This window comes from Lepidochelys kempii, chromosome 1 (genome assembly GCF_965140285.1).
Source record: "Lepidochelys kempii isolate rLepKem1 chromosome 1, rLepKem1.hap1, whole genome shotgun sequence".
NCBI lineage: Eukaryota > Metazoa > Chordata > Testudines > Cheloniidae > Lepidochelys > Lepidochelys kempii.
In genome coordinates, this window is record NC_136380.1 from 291271678 (window position 1) to 291296478 (window position 24801).

At 39.8% G+C, this 24801-nt stretch overlaps 1 protein-coding gene across 8 annotated transcripts in view; it reads right to left on the reverse strand.

The window, feature by feature from the left end:
* SRGAP1 (SLIT-ROBO Rho GTPase activating protein 1) overlaps positions 1-24801 on the reverse strand; it is a 233448-nt gene that overhangs the window by 140052 nt on the left and 68595 nt on the right. Inside the window, exon 1 of one of the 8 annotated variants that reach the window (XM_073327899.2) lies at positions 13962-13997. The exons of the other annotated variants lie outside the window; for them this stretch is intronic. Within the exon in view, the coding sequence (XP_073184000.2) occupies positions 13962-13980 (19 nt within the window). The 5' untranslated portion in view covers positions 13981-13997. Of the gene's footprint in view, positions 1-13961; positions 13998-24801 lie in introns of those variants that run through there. 8 annotated transcript variants of the gene reach the window in all.

Below are 24801 nucleotides of genomic sequence, written 5' to 3' on the forward strand. Positions count from 1 at the left end.
GCTGAAACAAACTGATAAACTAAGGAGCAATAAGTCATCAGGACCACGTGGTAAACACTCACACACACTGGATGAATTTAAGAGTGAAGTGGTTGAACTGCTAACAAAAAATATGCAATCTCTCACTAAAATCAACTACTGTACCAGAAGACTGGAGGCAGGAGTACGCATTCGCGCTGCGCTCTGCCCCCATCCCACAAAAAACAATGTGAGGGGTGATACTCGAAATTATTCTTACTTCACTATCATATAAGTAATTTGAAACTATAATTAAAAATAGACACTTAAATGAACAAAGTAAGAAACCAGGGGAGCGTCTATAAAAGAAAAGTGTGTTTCTACAGTCTACTAGAATTCTCTGAGCAAATAAACAAATTAGCAGATAAAGGGAAACCAGTCGACAATTCGTTGAGACTTTCAAAATGACTTTGAAAAAGTCGCTCACAAGAAGATTTTTTTAAAAAGTAAATAGTCCTGGTGTGAGAGACAAAGTACTGTTATGTCATGATGCCAATGGGAGTTGTGCACACTCATTCTAAGGCTGAATTTTGTACCAGGTATCTTATGGAATGCAGGTAAGTATTAGGATGGGTAACTATCTGTTACCAGCATAAGAACTAGATGGTTCAGTAAATACTGGCCATCTTATTTCTCAAGTTCAAGGTTGAGTTCAGTTTCATATATCCCAGATATATTTTATGACAGAAGCTCAGAGTCAAGTTACTTGCAATCCATATCGCTCCCTCCCAATCTAAATTATATCATTAAACTCTTAATGAATGTGAAAAATAAAAATAACCCATAGAGTGTGAAGAGAGTTTGATTTCTCCAGATATACTGTCCTGTGGCTGCATCTTCCTTCCCACACCCTATCCATTGTTAGGGCATGAGGTCAGTGACAAAATGATAGGAAAGGCACTTCACAGTTCCTCCTGCATCTTCTGCTGGAGATTATTGGATGCAAATTCTCTATCCAGTAACAGGTCTTTCATGAATAGTTACTCCTCTTTCAGGAGCATTTTAGGCAAACAGCCCTCTAGCCACATGGTCACTTTGGCCACTACCCCCAAAAGGAGAACTAGGATTATAATGCATAATATGTTTACACCATGTTTAGCAAAACAATGCATGATCTGGTTGTGGCCTTTAGGTGCTACTTCAATATAAATGTTAAATAATAAATAAATAATACAAAGAAATAATAAGTAATAAAAAAAAGTGTGATGGCCTCTCAAGACAGGCTACTCATGGGAAGCAGGGCCCATTTGTGAACCTATGTACAAACACCAGGTTCAGAAAAGCACAGGGTCATTACTTAGATTGTCAGCTCCTTGGGGCATGAACACTCTTTTTTGTTCTATGTTTGCATGACACCTATCACAATGGGGTCCTGGTCCATGATTGGGCCCCTGAGGTACTACCGTGATACAAATAATAATTCATTACTACCAGCATTTGGGATTCATATGCCAGTGGTAAATGATGTGACTTGTACCACATTAACATTTATTTAATAAATAATTAAAATAGTGAAAAACAAGATTCTTTAAAAATTTTCTTTCATAGAGATGTTGAGCCTGTGTAGTGGGGATGAGGGAAGGAGCATAGGATAGGTGGGTGCAGTCCAGAAAAATTAAAGGATCCCAAATTTAGCTAATCTGATTTACTGATGACCGGTGCGAGAGGGGAGGGGAAATCTCTTCCCCCTTCCTATCATAGAAAGGGACTTGCAGAATCTTTAGCCAGTGTATGCAGGTCTCAAAAAATCTACATGCTTTGCCAACTGACAATTTATCCTCTTTCTGCAAACCTCAGTCTCATCCTGCAGTTGCCTTAGGTCTGAGCTGCCAGAATACAAGGTGGACCTGATAACTGCAGGAAGGTGAGGCCAATTATAACATCCAAAAGTTCTCAGATACAAATGCAAATAATCTCATCACCACTCCCCTCCATATTTGGCTTACAGATGGAAAAGTAGGGCTGTAGGAGCAAAATACACAAGAGATAAAACTTTAGGGTTAAACACAATAAAACCAGTTCTTATCTCCAAAATGAAGTTTCAAAATAATGCTAAAACCTCGAGGGGGTGGGGAAATAGCCAAACGAACCTGCCAACATTTTCAAATGTGGATGCTTAACGTTACATAAGTGGATTGATTTTTCAGAGGTGTTGAGTGGCTTATTAATGTTCAATGGGATGTGTGTGTGTGTGTGTAACTCAGACCCTCTTAAAGACAGGCCACTTATTTTACATATGGCTAACTTTAGACATCCATGTTTGAAAATTTAGCCCCAATTCTTAAAAATTTCCCAGTGTGGTTGCTCTCATTCTAACCTAGTTTGTTTACTGATGATGGGCAAGTCGCAAATCAGAAAACCGGTAGCTCAAATATTCAGAGCTGGAGCTTTTGATGGGCCTATGAGGATCTACTGCAAACACCAAAGCAGCTGCTTGAGCTCCTGACAGTGTGGACATAGAAAAGCCATTTAAGAATTAGTATAGTGTCTAAATGAAGCAACCTGTGCAAAAGATTCTTGAAGATGCTTATCAACTCATTTGAGTTATAAATATCTTTAAAATATTTAGCTCCTTGAGTATCTCTCCACTTCTATATGAAATGATCATGACAAAAAAAAACTTATGCTGGGAGAAAATAGAAATGAAACAGTTTGTTGTTTTCAGTCAGTGTTAATCTGTATCTGCCTGAACTGCTGCTATGCTTAATGGCAGTTGTAGTTCAGGTCTCATCCTCCCAGTTTCCTCTATGGTTCAGGCTTCCCAGCCAGACTACATCCAGCTCACTTGATTCACTGTGTAGAGAAGGAAGACTGCAGTGAATGATGGGAGATGTAGTCCAGTCAGGAAGCCTGGCCCCTAAAGGCGAGGTATTGTGGACAACTCAGGCGAATGCAATTCAGTGTTAAACTGAGGAGGGGAAAAAATCAAAAACAAAAACAAAAAACAAAACACACATCTGAATTCAGTTCAACAAGTGAAAACAAAACATTTCAATTCCAAAATTTCTAAACATTTAGTTTTAATTGAAAATATTGAAACAAAATATTTTGACATTTCAAATTAATTTTTTTTAAGAAACTTTCCATTCTGCAGAGAGTTTTGATATTTTGGCTTTTCATGCCACTTCAGGATGAAAACAAATGCTGAACTAGAAACTGGATTTTTGATCAGCTCTAATTATTATATACAATCTGTGGAATTCTGTTTAAACTTCCAAGGAAGTACAAATTACTACTGCCAATCCCTCCAACAACCCTCAGTGACTTATCTAAAAATGGCACAGGGGGAGACGAAGCCTGGAAGAGGCACATATGCAGTGTTAGGAATTAGAAGGTCCTAGAAACTTGTCATCGCTTTCATGAGTCTCAGCTTCCTCCATGGCACTTTTAATTGTGAATGTTTATTCACACAATGAAAAAAAAATCTTGTCCTTGTTCCTTATGCTGTCACGCAGCATACATTCAATCTCAGACACTCAGTCTACACTTGCTCAGTTGCAAGAGCACACAGGCTAGCAGCTGTTCACGTTCAGTACCAGAACTCCTCCTCCTCCCTGGGCTCACCTTACCTGCCACTAGCACAGGGTGTTGTAATCTGCACCCTACTGCACCGTACGGGGCATTGCCTTGCTCTGCAGCATGGGTCACTTGCTAGAATCAACTGGGTATATCTCACTAAATCAATTCCTTGCCATTGCAGGGGCCTCAATCCCTAGTCTCCCTGAGGTCTGTAATACTTTGGCCTAATTCTGGATATTGGCCTTGGTGTGGTGTTGGCTGGGTGGTGTTTAGTGGCCTGCAGTATGCTGGAAACTCAGATTATGATTTTGTGGTCTCTTCTGGCCTCGAATTCTAGGACTATCTACTCCAGAGCAGGTTGAACTACCACTCGCCCTCCCTAGAGGTCCCATTAGGAAAGGGCAGTTTTAATTTGAAGCAGAGGCTCCTGGGATCCAAACTGAATCCACATCTATTTTAGAATTTCCCTGGCCAGTTTTGGGTTTCTTTGGGGTTCGTGGATGATTTGCAATGCTATGACTCCCACCCGAGACTAGCCCCCAGCATGAATCCTCCACTAGGGAGTGAAAAACCAGATCAGAATCGGAAGTAAAGCAGTAGCACAGCAAAGAGTGAACATCCTTAAGTGAACCTTTCGGGGCATGGGGAGGGAAAAAACTGGTAGAAAAAAGAAAGCGTTGAAGAAAAGTGCTGATGAAAAAAGAAATCACTTCACTGTATATTTACACAGCAACTAGACAGGCCTCTGAAACATACTGACTTGCACTGCACTCCTCTCTCTGTTTACCAATATGTTTTACTTAGCACCCAGATGCTCCCTTCTCAGCTCCCATATGTTTTCAAAAATGGGGGAGGGAAAGCATTTGCTCCATTACAGGCAGTTACAAAAGAAACATTTTGGAGCAGCAGAAGAGCGTCAAAAAATTGGCTGATTAAGCCATGAGGTTTCTTGTCTCCTTTCACTATTCTAGGCTTTCAGAAATGATATAGAACAAATTACTAAAATATTACTAAAATTTGGTAATTGTGGCATTGTGGCAGTAAAATATCTGATCAACTGTGTGATGCTGTATGATTGAATATGACCATTTATATAATTGACATTTATACAAACTGTGTACCAAGTATGTCATGTAAGGTGTCACTGGAAAAGTTATGGTTTGCTAAGTATGATTATCCTGTTTATATGCATGTTTTATTTTTATATCTGAAGTTATGAATATTAGCTATGTACTAGCATCATACATATGTGCTGTATTCCTGGGTAACACCCACCAGGTAAAATGTACATCGAGGCCAGACAGCTATCTGTTGACAACCCATCAAAGACACTTAACTCTCCCAATGAACCACAGAAGAAACTCATTTCATCCTGATAGCTCTTCCTGTGGACACCTCAGGCTCCAGAGGGGCAATGGCTCCCCCCTGTAAGTCATCAAACCATTTAAGGACATGTAATATGTTCATGTGACACTGGACTTCACCTTAAGCCAATAGCTTTCCACAAACTGGGCTGTGAGATTTGTTTGAGACAGCTTTCAGAGTAACAGCCGTGTTAGTCTGTATTCACAAAAAGAAAAGGAGTACTTGTGGCACCTTAGAGACTAACCAATTTATTTGAGCATAAGCTTTCGTGAGCCACAGCTCACTTCATCGGATGCATACTGTGGAAACTGCAGAAGACATTATATACACAGAGACCATGAAACAATACCTCCTCCCACCCCACTCTCCTGCTGGTAATAGCTTATCTAAAGTGATCACTCTCCTTACAATGTGTATGATAATCAAGGTGGGCCATTTCCAGCACAAATAAAAGACCCCTGAGATCTCCATTTTGCCTCTTTCCAGTCCTGATTCTCTGAACTGTGGATTTACAACAAAAAGGAGCATTTTTTAAACAATGGACTGAGGGCCTTTCAATCTTTTGGAAGTTACCAGAGAGACTTTACAAGCTAGCAGTCTATTCCATAACTGCTACAGAGCGGATATAAGAACTTTGCAATTGTTTGTATGTATATGATCTATTAACCACTATTAACTCTCCTTTTCTTTTGTTAATAAACCTTTAGATTTTAGTTACTAAAGGATTGGCAGCAGCAAGATTATTGGATACAATCTGAGTTATATATTTGACCTAGCTATGTGGCTTATCTCTTGGGATTAGAAGAGCCTTATGTTTGATGAAATAGAGTCCAAGTGTCTGAGTGGTGAGACAAGGGCTGGAATGCCTAAGGAGACTGCATCTTTGACTTATTGTTAACAAAAGTAAACTTCTGTCTCACCAAATTGGTCACTGGCTTGGTATAATATAATGATCGAATAACCACCACTTTGGGTGAATTTGCCCTATCTCTCAGCAGTTTGGCATCCTCAGCTGTTACCCACTGAGGCACGGTGACAAACTGTCATATTAAAGTACATGATGTAGAGATTAGGTCAATAACAAAGATACAGTTTTATGCAAAGCTGTAGTTGTGTTTCCTCCCGCATATGATAAGTCTCTTGTTCAGAATAGGACTCAGAAAGCCAACTACAGTACATAACTACTGTATTGAATGTACGGTACTATCTTATGGACAATCTGTATATTTGTATGTGCCAAACACTTGCTCTCTCTTTATATAGCACTTCCTTAACAAATGTTGCATGTAAAAAAGTGGTTATGTTTCTTCTCACATATTAAAAAAAGCCCCTGGTTTGAAGCAAAGCATAAACAGTTTTCAAGGGGAGGCTACATGGTTGAGGGTGGAGAAAGGGAGTGGAGCTGGTATGCAGGGATCTAGGCTTTATTATTCCCAGTTCTGCCATTGATTGCCTTTGTGACCTTGGGCCAAGTTACTTTATCTCTATTTGTGAATCAGTTCTCAGTGACCCTGCAACTGCAGAATTTGGCCCAGTGATACTTCCCTCCCATACCAGTGCAGAATTTTAAAGATCCTTAGAATAAAAGGCATCAGAGAAAATGGCAAAATTTTACTATGTAAACTGCATTTTAATGTAACCTTTAGGTTCTATCATGGAATCTAAATGAAAATTTTCCTATTCAGTAGTGTTAGATTTTAATATAGAATACAATTTAAATCAGAGGTGTGTTACTTCATGTTGAAGTGGTCTAGGCATGTTATTAATAGTCAGTAATAGCAAACATGAAATTTGAGCATAAGCTTTCGTGAGCTACAGCTCACTTCATAGGATGCAAAAAGCTGGAGGGGGGGAGAAACAAAGATTCTCTCTGTCTGTGTGATACTTTTGCTAAGAACAGAAAAGGAATGGAATCTTAGAATTTAGTAACTAATCTAGCTACATATGCATTAGATTCTGTTTTGTTTAAATGGCTGAGAAAATAAGCTGTGCTGAATGGAATGTATATTCCTGTTTTTGTGTCTTATTGTAACTTAAGGTTTTGCCTACAGGGATTCTTTATGTTTTGAATCTGACTACCCTGTAAGGTATTTACCATCCTGATTTTACAGCGGTGATTCTTTTACTTTTTCTTTGATTAAAATTCTTCTTTTAAGAACCTGATTGCTTTTTCATTGTTCTTAAGATCCAAGGGTTTGGGTCTGTGTTCACCTATGCAAATTGGTGAGGATTTTTATCAAGCCTTCCCCAGGAAAGGGGGTGTAGGGTTTGGGAAGGGTTTTGGGGGGAAAGACGTTTCCAAGTGGGCTCTCTCCCTGTTATATAGTTGTTAGACGCTTGGTGGTGGCAGCAATAAAGTCCAAGGGCAAAAGGTAAAATAGTTTGTACCTTGGGGAAGTTTTAACCTAAGCTTAGGGGGTTTTCATGTAGGTCCCCACATCTGTAGTGAGCTGTAGCTCATGAAAGCTTATGCTCAGATAAATTTGTTAGTCTCTAAGGTGCCACAAGTACTTCTTTTCTATTTGCGAATACAGACTAACACGGCTGCTAGTCTGAAACATGAAATTTGATGGGATTCTTTTCTGAAATGCCTTTTCCATTAAAGAATGTAGTCTTTTTGCAACTTAGTGTTCGATCACACTAGGGAGGCAAAACAACTTTCTTAAGTGAAAAGTCAGCAGTAAGTGGGGAGGGACCATTATGACAGATGTTTTAGCCTTTTGAAATCAAGGATAAACAACAAATTCTTTAGGAAGAGGGAAGAGAAGGAAAACAGTGTAGAGAACGACTTAGCAGCCATCATATCTACCACGGTTAATAGCAATCTCTGATTTACTGATATTATGATGAAATTAAGAAGCATGAGAGAGGCTACAAGGTTTTACGAAATCAAGGCTGGTGCCTGCCACTACACACAGCTTTGCATCATATTGCAGAATGGGAATCCCAATTTTTTTGTACACATTGCATTTTAAATTAGCAAGATAAATTGATAACCCAAGCATATACCATACACTGAAAGAAATGCTCTATCTAGATATTTAACTGGGCCTATCACTATGATATTTAAGTGTTCTGAAGTCTCAGAACACCTTTACAGTTTTTCTAAAAAAGGAGACGGAGAAAGAGGGACAAAGGCGAAACCTCGCCAACCCAGTGAGGATGGCTTTAAAGAGATTCAAAGGGGGCAGATGACAAAAGCCCACAGGGAAGCATAAATAAAAGGCAACCTTAAAAGAGGTCTTGATATTTTGCGGGGTGGGAAGAGGAAATTAAAAATTACAATAGGGTAATAGGAGCAGCAAGAGTGGAATCAGTGCAGTAATCCACTCAACATCTAGATATTTACACACAAATGCAAAGAAAATGGGGAACAAACAGGAAGAACTGGAAGTAACAAACTAAATTATGACTTAACTGGCATCAGTGACTTGGTGGGATAAATCTCATGACTGGAATATTGGTGTAGAGGGGTACAGCTTCTTCAGGAGCGACAGGGAAGAAAAAAAGGAAGGAGGTATTGCATTATACATCAAGAATATATACACTAGTTCTGAGGTCCAGAATGAGGTGAGAGGCAGACCAACTGAAAGTCTCTGGGTAAAGATAAAGGGGCAAAAATAGGGGTTAGGACACAGTTGGGGACTACGACAGACCTCTAAATCAGGAAGAGAGCATTCCTAGAACAAATAACAGAAATATCAAAAATACGAAACCTGGTAGTAATGGGGGACTTTAACATACCCAGACATCTGTTGAAAAAGTAATACAGCAAAACACAAAATGTCCAGTAAATCTCACAGACTCAAACTTTAAGGTGAGAAGGGACCATCATGATCATCTAGTCTGATCTCCTGCACATTGCAGGCCACAGAACCTCACCCACCCACTACTGAAATAGACCCCTAACCTCTGGCTGAGTTACTGAAGTCCTCAAATCATGGTTTAAAGACTTCAAGTTACAGAGAATTCACCATTTACACTAATTTAAACTCGTAAGTGATCCAGGCCCCATGCTGCAGAGGAAGACAAACCCCCTCAAGGTCTCTGCTAATCTGATCTGGGGGAAAATTCCTTCCTGATCCCAAATATGGCGATCAGTTAGACCCTGAGCATGTGAGCAAGACCCACCAGGAAGATATCTGGGAAACTCTGTAATAACTCAGATCGTTCCCCAAATGGGGATATTTGCTACTGGAAGTCGCTGATGGATCACATGCCATTGTAGGGAGTCTCATCATACCATCCCTTCCATAAACTTATCAAGCTCAGTCTTGAAGCCAGTTAGATATTTTGCCCCCACTGTTCCCCTTGGAAGGCTGTTCCAGAACTTCACACTTCTGATGGTTAGAAACCTTCACCTAATTTCAAACCTGAACTTGTTGATGGCCAGTTTATAGCCATTTGTTCTTATGTCCACATTGGCGCTTACCTTAAATAACTCCCCTCCCTCCCTTGTATTTATCCCTCTGATGTATTTATAGAGAGCAATCATAGCTCCCCTCAGCCTTCTTTTGGTTAGGTTAAACAAGCCAAGCTCTTTGAGTCTCCTCTCATAAGGTAGGTTTTCATCCTAGTAGCTCTTCTCTGCACCTGTTCCAGTTTGAATTTATCTTTCTTAAACATGGGAGACCAAAACTGCACACAGTATTCCAGATGAGGTCTCAGCAGAACCTTATATAACACTTCCCTGTCTCTACAGGAAATACCTCGCCTGATGCATCCTAGGACTGCATAAGCCTTTTCCTGGCCATGTCACATTTATTGCTCATAGTCATCCTGTGATCAACCAATACACCCAGATTTTTCTCCTCCTCTGTCACTCCCAACTGATAAATCCCCAATTTATATAAAAAATTCTTATTGTTAGTCCCTAAATGCATGGCTTGCACTTTGCACTATTAAATTTCATCCCATTTCTATTATGTCAGTTACAATATCATCCAGGTCTTCTTTTATGATATTCTGGCACTTCTCCATACTGGCTATACCTCCCAACTATAGGTCATCTGCACGTACTCCCACTTTTTGTGCCAAGGTCAATAATAAAAATGTCAAATAAGATTGGTCCCAAGACCAGTCCCTGAGGAACTCCACTGGGTAACCTCACTCCACCCCAACACTTCTCCTTTTCGTATGATCCAATGTAGTTGCCCCTTTAACCAATTTCTTGTCCAACTTTTAATTCCCATATTAATCCCTATTTTCTCCAATTTAACTAATAATTTCCCAAGTGGAATTGTATCAAACGTGTTACTGAAATCCAGGTAGATTAGATCTACTGAATTTCTTTTGTCTAAATAATCAGTTATCTTCTCAAATAAGGAAATCAGGTTGGTCTGGCATGATCTACCTTTTGTAAAACTATGTTGTATTTTATCCCAATTACTGTTCACCTCTCTGTCTAACTACTTTTTCTTTCAAAATTTGTTCCAAGAGCTTGCATACAAGTGAGGTCAAACTAACAGGCCTGTAGTTTACTGGATCACTTTTTTCCCTTTCTTAAAAATAGAAACTATATTAGCAATTCTGCAGTCATAGGGTATGACCCCCAAGTTTACATATTCATTAAAAATCCTTACTATTGGCCTTGCAATTTTATGTGCCAGTTCCTTTAATATTCTAGGATGGGAGATGTAGAATTTCTACCTCCATATCCTCATTGCTATTAGCTACCCTGCCACTACCCCTAAACTCTTCATTAGCCTCATTAAAACCTGAGCCAAAGTATTTGTTTAGGTGTCGGGCTATGCCTTAATCGCCAGCCCATCCTCAGTACTTAGTGGTCCCACTTCTTCTTTTCTTCTTATTTTTATGCCTATAGAACTTTTTACTATTGGTTTTGATTCCCTTTGCAAGGTCCAACTTTGCTTGGCTTTTGGCAGTTCTCATTTTACCCCTACACTTTCTGACCTCCAAGAGGGAGCTTTCCTTGATGATCCTTCCCATGTTCCATTCCTTGCAGGCGTTCTGCTTTGTCTTAATCACCTGTTTGAGATGCTTGCTCATCCAGCTTGGTCAGTAACCCTTCCCTATGAATTTTTTCCCCTTGCTTGGGATGCAGGCTTCAGATAGCTTCTGCAACTTTGACAAAGTAATTCCAAACCTCCTCCACATTCAGATCCTTCAGTTCTTTGGTCCAGTCCACTTCCCTAATTCCCTTAATTTTTTTAAGTTAGCTCTTTTGAAATCAAGCACCCTTGTGGCAGATGCATTTTTGTTCATCCTTCTATTTAGTTTAAACTGAATTAACTCATGATCACTTGAACCAAGACTGTCTTCTACAACCAGTCCTTCTGAGATCCTCACTACTCACCAATACCAAATCTAAAATGGCATCACCTCTTGTTGGTTCAGCAATTATTTGTTGAAGAAATCGGTCAGCCATCACATCCAGGAAAATCTGGGACCTACTATTTAGTAACACTTGTCCTCTAATATGTATCTAGGATGTTAAAGTCTCCCATAATCACACAATCCTCAGTAGTATTTATTTAATGAAAAACATTAAAAATGTCTCTATCCATATCCAAATCAGATCCTAGTGGTCTGTAGCACACCCCAAGCACTATATGAGGGGAACCTCTAGTAGCTTTCTTCCCCAAAGTGATTTTGGTCCAAACAGACAGACTTTGTCTTATCCATTTAATCACTTATGATTTCTTTACCTTCTACCTCATAATTAAACATACAATGCTACTCTGTCACCTTTGCCTTTATTTCTGTCTTTCCTGAACAGCACATACCCTTCAATACCTATACTCCAGTCATGACTACTATTCCACCATATTTCTATTATCCCTGCAACATCTGGTTTCACTTCCCGCTCCAAGAGTTCTAGTTCCTTCATTTTGTTATCCAGGCTCCTTGCACTGGTGTACAAACATTTTAACAGTTGCTGCTTGGCTTTGCCCACGTTGCTTGCCCGACTGGGTACAGTCATTCTACTGCCAGTATTGTCTGTCTGACTGGTATCAGCACTATCCTTCCTCTTACCCTCTGCTGTTCCTTTCTCCAATGCTGTATTGATTTTCCTCCCTCTCCATGTTAAAATCATCCATGGAGATTACATGAGCATCTCCCAACCATGCCTCAGAGCTCCTAGTTTAAAGCTCTTTTAATGAGTTGTGCCAACCTCAATCCCAGTAGTCTATTTCCCTCCCTACTCAGATGGAGTCCATCCCATGAGAACTGTCCTCTGTTCATGAATGCCTCCCAGTGGTCAAATAACCCAAAGTCCTCCTGATAGCATCACTGCCTGAGCCAATTGTTGATCATCATAATTTTGTCTCGCCTTCATTCTCCTCCTGTACGGACAGGCAGAACCCCATTGAAGATCACCTGAGCCTCCATTTCCTTAAGTGTCTTCCCCAGCTTCTCATAGTCTGTCTTGATATGTTCCAGTGAGAATCTAGCTGTGTCATTTGTTCCCACATGAAGGATAATCAGTGGATTCTTTACTGCTCTTATTAGGATCCTCTTCAGCCTAAGGTCCACATCCCATATCTTAGGTCCTTGGAATGTATTGGGGGACAACTTTTTGTTTCAGAAAGTGAAGGAAGTAACCAGGGGAACAGCCATTGTGGACTTGATTCTGACCAAAAGGGAGACATTGGTTGTGAATCTGAAAGGTGGAAGACAATTTGGGTGAGAGTCAAAATTAAATTATAGACTTAAGGACAATGGAGTTCAAAAAAAGCAGACTTTAACAAACTCAGAAAACTGATCGGTAAGGTCCCACAAGGATAAAGGAGGTCAGGAGGAGAGCTAGCAGTTTCTCAAGAAGACAATATGAAAAGCACAACTGCCAGCTATGCTGATGTGAAGCAAAGATAGGAAAAATAGTAAGAGGACAATATGGCTCCATCAGGAGTTCTTTAATGACTTTATAATAAAAAAGAATCCTACAAAAAGAGGAAACATAGAAAAAAGTGTAGCACAAACATATAGGGACAAAATCAGACAGGATAAGGCACAAAACAAGTTACACCTACCAAGGGACATAAAAGATAATATGGGAGCAAGAGAAAGATGAAGGAAAGTGTAGATCCTCCACTTAGTAGGGAAAGAGAGCTAATTACTGATGACATCAAGAAATCTGAGATGTTTAATTCCTAATTTTGCTTCAGTCTTCACTAAAAAGGTTAATGGTGACCAGATTTTCAACACAATTAATATTAACAACAAGGGAGAAGGAACGCAAGCCAAGATAGGGAAAGAACAGGTTAAAGAACTGAATACAAGTTAACAACATGATGCAGTTGTGAAAAAGGTTAATATCATTCTGGGCTGGAGCATCAAATGTAAGACCCAAGACGTGACTGTCCTGCTCTACTCATAACTGGTAAAGTCTCAGCTAGAGTACTGTGTCCAATTCTGGGTGCCACACTTTTGGAAAGATGAGGATAAACTGGAGAGAGTCCAGAAGAGAGCAACAAAAATTATTAAAATGACGTATGGGGAAAGGTTAAAAAAAATCTGGCCATGTTAAGTCTCGAGAAAATAAGTCAGATTGGTGACCTAATAAACAGTCTTCATATATGTGAAGAGCTGTTATAAAAGAGGAATGTGTCCAGTTGTTCCCCATATCAGTTGAAGGTAGAACAAATAGTAATCAGCTTAACGGGCAGCAAGGGAGACTTAGGTTAGATATTAGGAAAAAAACTTTTTAACTATAAGAATAATTAAGCTCCTGAATATGCTTCCAAGGTAGGTTGTGGAATCCTCATTACTGAAGGTTTTTAAGAATAGGTTAGACAAACCCCGGTCAGGGATGGTCTACTTGGTCCTGCCTCAGTGCAGAGGGATGGACGAGATGACCTCCGGAGTACCTTCCAGCTCTATATTTTATGATCTTACAATATACAGCAAAATGTACTATAATTTTCCAGTGGCTACGTGAATTACTACTACAATTAACTGGAATTAGAGAGGAAATTATCTGGGTGAACAAGTCATGCAAATTAATATCCATAATAAACAAACTTCCTTTGACAATGACTAGTCAATGCACTGTATTTTCTGTTGACAAATAGATTTAGAATTCTTAAAAGGCTTACTGATTGCAAATGGCAACATTCACCCCTCTTCTTCCTGTAATACAGAATGCAAATCAGAAACATACCAGTATTGCACACATGACACACAAAGAAAAGAACTGCACACAGGTGCACTGGCAGAGGGTGAGGCTCACTCTTAAGTAATTTATATACTGATTCACACACAAAATAAAAAGGGATGAGAAAAGGTTTATTCATCCTTTATGATTCATGCCCAATTTGATCAAATGTGCCATTATTTCTCCTTGGGGCTGGCAAAGGCGCTGTCAATGGTCCAAATTGGTAGGCAGTGTGGCATTCATTAAAATATATTTTCCAAAAAATGATATGCCAAGACCTTAACAAATGTAATACTACTAATGCCTGTGGCTCACTGTCTTACAATTCAAACCATATAATGCTGGGATGATTTCCATTACTGTTGGCAGTTAAGGTACAGTGAATGTTATCAAATATTTCTGTTTGTGTAAAATATTATAAACAGAATACTACAGGCTATGTATTGGTAAGTGTCACTGAATAATTTTGGGAATGGACTACTGTATTTTCAGAATTGGGGCAAATGTTATTTTCTCTGTGAAAATCAAATATAAAATAAGAACAAGACGAGAGGAGGAGCTGAGAACTGCAATCCAAGCCCCCACCACTTCTGAAATTTTCCCTGCTCCCATACCCATGTATAAAAACTACCACTGCCAGTCAAGAGACAAAAGATGAGAAATAAAAGAGAAGGTTTTCTTAGCAGGATGGAGGGAAGTTCCATGTTGCCATGGGCAACTGATAGGTGGTATCTAGTCTCTATAGCATGTGAATGTGGGAGGCGGGGAGAAGTGGAAAGAAGTTGACCACATATGGGTTCCCCCACCTCTTAATCCAGTTATCTTTAAAGAGGAGAGGAAAGGATGGTACAATGATGTAACTTGGCAGCCATTTGTCTCCCAGCAAGAACTGTGCTACAGCCATTCCTGGTGGCATACACTACCTCCTGTCTAATCTTGTTTCCTCTGTGAGGATTGCAGTTCAGCTTTACTGTGGAGAAGACTATAATTCAATGTGCTTGGTTTACTGGTAGATGTTCCAAAGATGTATAGAATTAAACTGTACTCTTAAGGAAAGGAACTTTGGCACTGGGTGCTAGACTGCAGCCTCTAGGGTACTGTTTTTATTGTTAGCAACAAAAGGCAAAATATGTTTGAAGTAACGTTTCAGCTATTCTCTATGTGGATTCATTTTTCACTAACCTCCTAGAATGTTCTGGACCTTTGTGGAATCTTCCAGACTTTCAGAGAATTACATTTTCCCTGAACCTCCTAGAATGTTGTCAGCCATGCCCTCACAGGTATATGAGGGGCATGGAGTTTCCAGTCAGTCAGTGAGACATAAGAATGAAGTGAGAACCCAGCTGCAATATTGTAAACCTTGTTTTATTGTGTAAATTGTGAAAGCGTACTTGTGTTTTAAGACTTGAAGAGTGACTAATAAAGGGACATCAGAAATATTTAATGAGACGTCAGAGATCTCTATTGAATCTCTACCTATGCAACAATTATAAAATAACTACAGTTACTCTTTTTGCCATACTTAACACATAATGTTTGATGACTTTCTAAGACTGCAGAACATAGACTTTTGCTTTCCCTAATATTGTCTGTTTTCCCCCACAGAAAATAAAACATGCCCCTGAAGAAACCTTCAGGAGCTCAGTATAGGAAGCAAAAAAGCTCAATTGCAATCTACTTTGAAGCAAGCAAGGGGGTGAATTTGACGGGAAAATATCTGAAATAGAACAACATAGACCAGGCCTTAGGCAGCAGCAATTGTTCTAGTGCAGAAGAAATTGAGTGAAGCGTAAATGATGGAAATCCTATTACTAAGGAATTAACAGATTTACTTGAAGATAAGGAATGGAAATGTGAGGAAAGTGATGGAGAATCATCCAGTTTTCCTGGGGGCGTAAAGGAGAGCGATGATAAAGAAGAATGTAGCCCACATGAAAAGGAGAGTAATGACAAAAAAGAATTAGCCTTGCATGATGACAAACAGCAGTGAGAAAAATTGCACATCACAAATCGATACATCAGATCCTGCTTTCCTGCTTATGGCTGGCAATCCTAAACTCTGCCAATACTGATCGTACAATTTTGAATGGGGAGGGCAAAATCAAGGATGTGACATTTCTAGTAAATGAGCAGACTTCTCAATGAGCCACACTTCTCAAAGTTACACTGCGAAAGAGAGAAACTGAATCGACATTGACTAGTGTACTCAAAATCAACAACAAAGTGTTCTGTTTCTGTTGCAAATATTTGATAAGAATGCCAAATTGTTGCTTGCACTTTCTGGGTACAATTACTGGTATAACTTAGCTAATGTTCTGAAGCAAGATGAAAAGTCACCTGGCCATTTTACAGCGTAGTCCAAATGGCTGGAGGTCAAATCCAGGCTCAAGCTAATAATAAGCATAGACACAGAACAACAGCACATTATTAATGTAGAAACCCAGCATTGGAAGAACGTGCTCAAGCATCTGATCTCAATTACACCCTCTTTCTTGGAAAGAATAATCTGGCTTCCCAGGGCTCATTGGATAAGTTGTTCACTGAACATAATGGTAATTTTCTCAGTATGGTAGAGCTCCTTGGGAAATAAGATGATGTCATGCGTGAGTACCCACATCAAGTAGTTCATAAAGACGTTATGGACCATTACGGCAGCCAATCAATTCAAAATGAATGGATTGCCCTTATGGCAAGGAAGGTGCTTGATAATATACTGATGCGGCTCAGCAAAGCAAAGTACCATGCCATAATAATGGACAGCACTCCCGATATTAGTCACAGTGAAAAGATGTCATTTACAGTAAGATTTGTTGATGAGGATAGCTGTATACAAGTAAAGGAAAATTTTATCTGTTTCTTGTCTGTGGACAACTCTACTGGAAAAGGCCTAACAGAACTGTTTGTGAACATTTGAATGAAAATAAAATAAAGCTTCAGGACTGCTGTGGCCAAAGCTATGACAACAATGCAAACATGAAGGGAAGAAATAGCGATGTCCAGCCAAAGGATCCTTGTGCTGAATTCCAAGAGCTTTCTTTGTGCCTTGTGGCTGCCGTTCCCTCAAACTGGTTGTGTCAGATGCAGCATCATCTTTTTTAGATTCAGTATCTCTCTTCAGAGTACTACAAAGGATATACATCCTGTTTTCAGCATCAACTATCAGGTGGAAGATCCTCTCGGACACTTACAAATCTGACCATGAAGCCACTAAGTGGCACTCAGTGGAAGAGCCATATTGACAGCCTAAGGCCAGCAGGGTACCAAATGACTGAGGTTTACAACACCCTGATGGAACTGGCACAGTTGAGTAAAACTGAGGCTGGAATCAGACATGAGGCACAAAGTCTTGGAAAAGCAGATCACTGACTTCAAATTTCTGGTCTCATTTGTGGTTGGCACAATATCCTGTTCCAAGTAAATGTAAGCAAGGCATTACAAACTCAGATGATGGACACTGTGACTGCTACTACTTTGATAAGAAGCTGCTTTGATTTCACTGTGACCTACAGAGACAACGGATTTGAAGATGCCATCGCTGCTGCCAAAGAAATGGCAGAAAACTTAGGAGTTGAGCCTGTCTTCAAGGAAACTTGTATTCATCAGAAGAAGAGACAGTTTGGTTACGATGGCAGAGATGAGGTGATGGGAAGCTCGGAAGAAAAATTCATGAGGGAGATTTTTTTGCTTGCTCCTTGACACTGCTTGAGTGTCCATCGAAGAAAGGTTCAGACAAATGAAGCACCACGAAAAGAACTGCGGTTTTTTGTATGACCTTAGTATGCTGCTGGTGGACAGGAAAGCACTCTTGAACAATTGTCTGGACCTTCACCAGATACTGACACTGGGGAATGATTGGTTGTCCATGATAAAGACCTCTAAATCGAATTGGACAACATCCATCACATTTTGCCACATCGGAAACACCGTCCACTCCAAGTTCTCCAATTCATTCACGATGCAGAGCTGAAAGATGCTTTCCCAATGTGTGGATAGCTTTGAGAATTCTGCTCATGCTGCCAGTCACAGCCATGAGTGGTGAGTGCAGCTTTTCGAAGCTCAGGCTCATTAAAACATATCTTCAATCGATGATGGCCAATGAGAGACTGACATCACTTGCCGTTTTATTGCTTGAAAATGCCATTAGCCAGTCTTTGGATCTCTCTGACGCTGTGCTTTAGTTTGTGAGGGCAAAGGTGAGAAAAGCACCTTCTGAACTAAAGGACTAGGGTTAACATTCTACGGCTGTCACCTACTGTAACACCCAATGTTTGTGCACAGTTCAATTTCCTGATGTTAGTACACTTTAGTTATTCCTAAAATTAAAAAGTTTTTATAAGCTTAGAGGAAACAATTTTTTAATTTGCTTATTCATGGCATGACTAATTACAGATTTACAGATACTAGTGTGCAAATTTATTGTCTTATCTGACAGGGATAAATCATGCATACAAATTGTGCAAAGTCTTGAAATGAGCTACAAATGCAGTAACAAATAAGTTTAACAAATTGAGGGGAGGGGCACCGAAGACATTCCTCGCTTGGGGTGCCATTTGGTCTACGGCCGGCCCTGGTGCAGCTACCTGGCAGGAAGATGCCTCCTATAACTAAGATGAGATTGGCAAGATTTTCCTTACCACTGCCACTCTCACCCCAACAAAAGCACAATTTTACTCAAAATATCTAGGAAGATATGATACAATGCATTCTGAGTGACCAGAAAAAAATCACTGAGGCAAGAGCTCCGAAAGAGAACATACCCATCACATACAGTTGATTAGACCGACTATGTAGGTGGTTTTCAGTGCAGGCACCAGGATAGAGAATGCTCCCAAAAAATGAAAGCTACAACTCTCAGAAAGGCATTGGAGAAGAAAATGCGTGACAGGACTTTCAAAAACAAACAGCCATCTCTTTGCTCAAAAGGGACTTAAGTTATAAAGCAAAAACATCAGAACAAGAAATGCTGTAGCACAAAATGTTATCACAGAAAACAAAACAAGGACTTGTCTAAGGAGAAAGGAATTACAATATATTATAAAAGTCATAAAAAAGTTCACATGACTTACTTCCACAAATAGATAAATGCAAAAGAACCCTGCAAAGAGATGGATTTGCTATCAATAACTATGGGAGAATCAAAAGTTCCTTCAGAATCTTGAAACACTGCAAGCTCTTCTCTCTCTCATCAGGGTGGAGACCCACTAAGTTTTGATCACTCAAGGCCTTAAAGACAAACCATCAACTTGACTTCCAGACAGTCTCCAAAAATATGTCACAAGTAGTATCATGTGTTACACTTGTCCCAGCCAATTTCTGTGACTTTACATTCACATTTTTCTACTTAAAATAAATAAATAAATAAAAATCTGTTGGTATATGATAGACTTGCAAAAACAAAAACATCAGGAACTAGCTATATGGGAGCACAGTGAAACTGACTAAACAAAGTGCTATCAAAAGCACAAGGCAGGCAAACCAGGAGAAATTATTTTTGTCACTAATCTGTTTATCCTTCTTTTCCCTAATACTATTGCTGACCCCAGTGGATCACAATTGTTGGTATCAACAGTTATAATGTTAACGTAGATTGGTTGCTGGTGTTTAAGTCACTGTACCATCTAACTCTGCTCAGAACAGGTCTGGACAACACCACAATTAAAGTGTCAAGTGTGCAGGTATAACCCACACCCCTCCTCAGTGTGGTGGTCTGTCCCATCTAGTGGCACCAAGACCACTTAGAGAGATTAATGAGTTTGCTCTACAGCCTTAACTAACAGCGAGTTGGCTTTTAGCTCATGCGGTAGAGGCTCATGCACTGAGTTCCAGAGGCCCCAAGTTCAATCCCGCCCGCTGACAACCAGGGTCTGCCAGTGTTACACAAGTACCTTGTTTGCAGTAGTGCTCCCACTCCCATTCCTTCCTTCCATGTTGTGCTGTCTCCCTAATGCATTTTTTTGATCTCTACTCTCACATCCTCCACACCACTCTTCACTCTGAAATGGTGTGCTAGAATCTCCTTTGCTGACAGCAGCATGATGCTTTTGCCTCCCCATTCCCTAATGTGAGGGAGGTAGGCATTTCTCTCTCTTGTATAAGTTCCACCATGCAAATGGGGGTGGACAGGGGTGGGAGAAAGCTTCCCTATCTCATCTGTTCCTGCCCTCACATTGTCAAGAAGGAACAAGGAGACAATGGGGAAGATTTCTCTCTTCTTGCTCTCATCATACTATGGGGAAAGGAGGGGACAGGGAGATATACTTTTCCCCCCTCCTATGTATTCTGAAGAAGTTTGGAGGTATTTGAGGATCTTTGTTCATTCATCTGACCCTAAGAACCTCAGCCACAAAGGGCCTAGACAGAACAGAGATTACTGTGCTAAATTAACTGATTATTCTCTACAAGATTCCCCTTCCCTTCAGAATCCATGTTGTTGCTACTAGTGTTCTCCACCCTCCTGTAACTGAAGTGAGATAAGGTGCTAACCAACATAGCAGAGAAGCTGGAGATGCTTGACCAGGAAGGCCGCCAAATTCAGGAAAGCATCCCTTACTTATGAAAGTATTTAAGCACATGCTCAAGTCCCATTAAACTCAATAATACCACCTAGCTCTTATATAACACTTTTCATCCATAAAACTCACAGTGCTTTTAAAAAAAGGTAAGCATCATTATCTCTGTCATGTACATGGTGAAACTGAGGTACACATAGGTTAAAATGACTAGTCCCAGGTCACACAATAGGCAATGCTTTCCTGAATAGCAATGGATTTAAGCACAAGCTTAAGGGTTTTCTTGAAATAGGGCCTAAAGCAAAAGTAGCAGCCTGTGTGGCAGGACAAGTAGGAGTAGTTGTGAGTGAAAGGGGAGCTATGTCCCCAAAAGTCACCTTCCCAAAGCTATGTGCCCAATTACTTATCTATTAAACAACCCCCTCTTTCCCTGTCCCAGCAAAAGTACTGTAGCCACAAAGGACATAATCTAATGGTGGAGAAAATCCAGGAATAACTGACAGTTCCTGTATAGAACTCATATGCAAAACACTAGCCACTGTCTTAAATATTTCTTTTACTTTTAAAATAATCTCTCAAAAATCTAGGGCAGGTTTCCTAATAATTTCCTTCTAAGATGAGTAGAGAAAGCATTTTGTTCTACGTATTGTGAAGTCTGCATATTTGAATTCCAGAAACAGACATCTGCATCTGGGAGGAGACAGGAAACTGTACGTAATGCTCCCTTTAGTCTACAAAACAAACATCTGCCGAGTCTCAAGCAGTGTATTGTCTAAATTCAAAAGTAGTAGAGCTCTACAGCTGTCTACCTCTACTCTCAGCAGCTGGGGCTAGCAGTGGAAATAAAAACTACTATGAAGGATACATTGAGAGTTTCTTCCATGAAAGGAAACAATGCTAATAAATGAAAACAAAAAAATCAACAAGAGTACAATTTTTTTTGAAAGCATGGAAAGTTTCTGAACTGGGAAAATGTCACCCAATCTGCATTCATGATAAGATATGTTCACAGTTTATAACTCTCATCTTTGAAGATTCCAAGAAAAAAGATTTGAATGTTCTGTATATCATTGGCTGTGACACTAAGATTTGAACTCTACAATTTTTAACAATGCTTTAGAATGGTAGGGAACTGAAGAGGAAAGGGGGTGTTGTTTGTTTTTAAATTATTGTTGCCTGTTTGATAAACACTCTCCAGTCCCCAAAGGAGTGGATACATATATTAGCAGGCTGAAAAGCCATGGTTAAAGCCAATTTCCTGTCTACAAATAAAGTTCATTATTCAAACTGTCATCCTGAAGCCTGATAATCAATTTGAGAAGCTCAATACAATTACTGCATTTTAATAGAAAATGGTGAAATTACTGTGCAAAGGGCTTTTTTTAAGTTACTATTTTATTGTTGTAGAACTCAAGAGGTAAAGGACACAGTGTAAATTTTTAGAAAAATGCCAACACAACTGCACACCTAATTACAATGCAAACTCTGCTCCCACACCTCACACAGTACACCTTCATCTCCACTGCTCTTTCTCCCACCACTCAACACTTTTTCTTTTGTTTCCTATCACCATGCCCAGACCCCTTTAATTTATCTCCATGCTACTCATGCAAGCCCTTATCCACAAATACACGTGTTCCCTGTCTTTTTGCTAGCCCAGGCAACTCCTGATCCTATCTGGTTTATTTCCTAATACTCCAAGCACTTCCCTTCCGCAAGTTATTCATATATCCATTAGCCGCACCTGGTTTTTTGCTGTAGCACAATGCCCAAGTGGTGGGACAGTCAAACAGACTGTATGTCTCTGACCAACAGAATAGAATTCTTAGTGTGGTTCTAGTCTGAAAAGTGTCTCCAAAATGGCATTGGGGAATTCCATGTTTATTGCCTCTTAAAGAGTTTCCATAACAAGTATGTTCAATTTACAAGTAAAAAGATGGTTTTTCTAATTGCGAGCCCTGCAAATTTAGCATGGGCTCTGAGAAGCAAGTTGGAAGCTAAGTCATGCATTATTCCCAGTAATATCATTTTTTCCCCCCAGGCCAAATTAGCCCGATTTGCATCTCTGCAAACCCATGGCCTTCAAATTAGGCCCTTGGTATCACCTGTGTAACCTCCCCCCCCCCCCCCCCACTACCTTCAATTTGTTAAAATAATACAACTGATTGTAACTGGGTAAATAATTCTATTAATGATGCACTGATAGAATAGAATCCACAGCTCACACCTTCATAGCTGTGTTGGCTGTGCAGGAGTAAAAAAGCAGTAAAAGCTTATCTGTGTCCTTAAAGTGAGCTGAAATGAGGGAAAGCCAACAGGAAGCAGGTATCTGTTTGAGTAAGAATGTGCCGTTTAAAAAGCAATTTTTCAGAAAAGACTCACACTTTAGGACGTCACTGGCCAAGTCTCACTACAATGGAACTGTCTGAGTGTGATATGGAACTAGAGCTGGTTGAAAGGTTTCTGAAGGAACAGTTTTCCTTCAGAAAACTTTGAATCAACGAAATCAAAATGTTTCACGAAATCGATTTCATTGACATTTGCACAGGAAATCAAAACATTTTGTTTTGCCTTTATTATTTTGATGTATAGGATTATGAATATATTGTAATTAATATAAAAATATTGAAACAAACATTTCAGATTTATCAAAACCAAACTAAATATTTTGGAATGTTTCATTTTGTGAAGAATTCCAAGGTTACAACTTTTCGTCCCAAATTGTGGCCAAAACCAAATTTTGAAAATTTCCCACTGAATGGAATTTCAACCTGCATTACGTGGAACCCGTTGGGACACCTCAGGACTGAATCTTGTGACTTTCTTGCAAAATAGTTAGAAAAGCTACATTAATATTTACAGATGCAGATATGGATGGACAAGAGAGAGAAGTCTCTGAGGCTATGTCTACAGAGCTTGCAGCAGCGAGCCTCAGAAGCCAGGTCAACAGACTCAAGCTCATGATTCTCACACTACGGCACTAAAAATAGCAGTGTAGATTTTGCAGCTGAGGTTGGAGCTCAGCCTCTGAAGCTTAGAGACTTGGTGCACTTCAGAGGCAGAACTCAGCCACAATGTGTACACAGCTGTGCCAAAGTGCAAGACTGAGCCTGCTGACCCCAGCTCTGAGATTTTCTGCAGCTCGCTGTGTCAACGTACCCTGAGAGGTTCATCTCCTTGGAAGATATAATTTGGGCCAGATTCTGACCCCAATTACAGTGGTGTGAAGGTGGATAAACGCTACTGACTCCAGAGCTACCCCAGTTACAGCTGTGTAAATGAGATCAAAATCTGTCCCGAAAGCAGAACGTTTGCATCTTGATTGACAGGGATTTAATTCTCCCCATGATAATGAGAATATATGCCTTTGTCAATGCCTGTGCAGAGCAAGGCAAGGCAGTAATAAATTCTGACTATTCCAAAGGAAGGCTAGGCTATCTGTACAACTTTTTCTGAAAGCAATGTAACTTAGATTTTTACAAGGAGGAGAAGCAATGAGATACATAATTATGACATCCTCCCTCCCCCCCCCCCAGGACCTTATTTCCCTTTTGTAAGAATAGCGGTTTTCCCCCAACAGTGTCCTGGGCCATATTCCCCTCCTAATAATGCTGTGCACTAATTGACTGGCACTCTCTCCTCCAAAAGATAGCAGCATTTCAATGGTACTTTGCATATAAAGTTTGTGAAGTATCCTAGAAAAGTAGGCAATGCAGCTAAGATGTATTTTAGGTATGCTTACAATCATCCTCCTCTGGTGCTGAAGTTTCTATTAGCTGAGGCATACACAGCAGGCCTGGAAACAAACCTCAAGGAAATGAGGGGTTTTTTTTTTTTTTTTTTTTTTTTTTTTTAAGGTTTTCCTTTTTTCCCCTCCATCCTTTGCTTCTCTGTTTTACGATCATCAAACCATTCATAGTAAGTGTTTCAGAGAAGTTTCATACTATTACAACACACATTTTGACTTTTTAACATTTAAATCGGTGTCACTATTTTTTAAACGATCATTCAAGTTTTAGAGATAGCAAAAATCACTCAAAGTTGATCTCCAAACACTAGCCCAAGCACCAGGTATGCTCTGCTGCCAAGAAGTGATTGTACAATTACAGAAAAGCACTATGGTTGGGCTGCACTAGAATGAACCAGTTCCCCTTGGAAAAAAGTTATATGGAATGCATGAGACAACAATGAGAATTGGAGTCAAGGTTTTAAGTAAATGCGGATACTGAGGGATGCAAAGACCTACTCACTCACACAGATCTAAATTCAGGA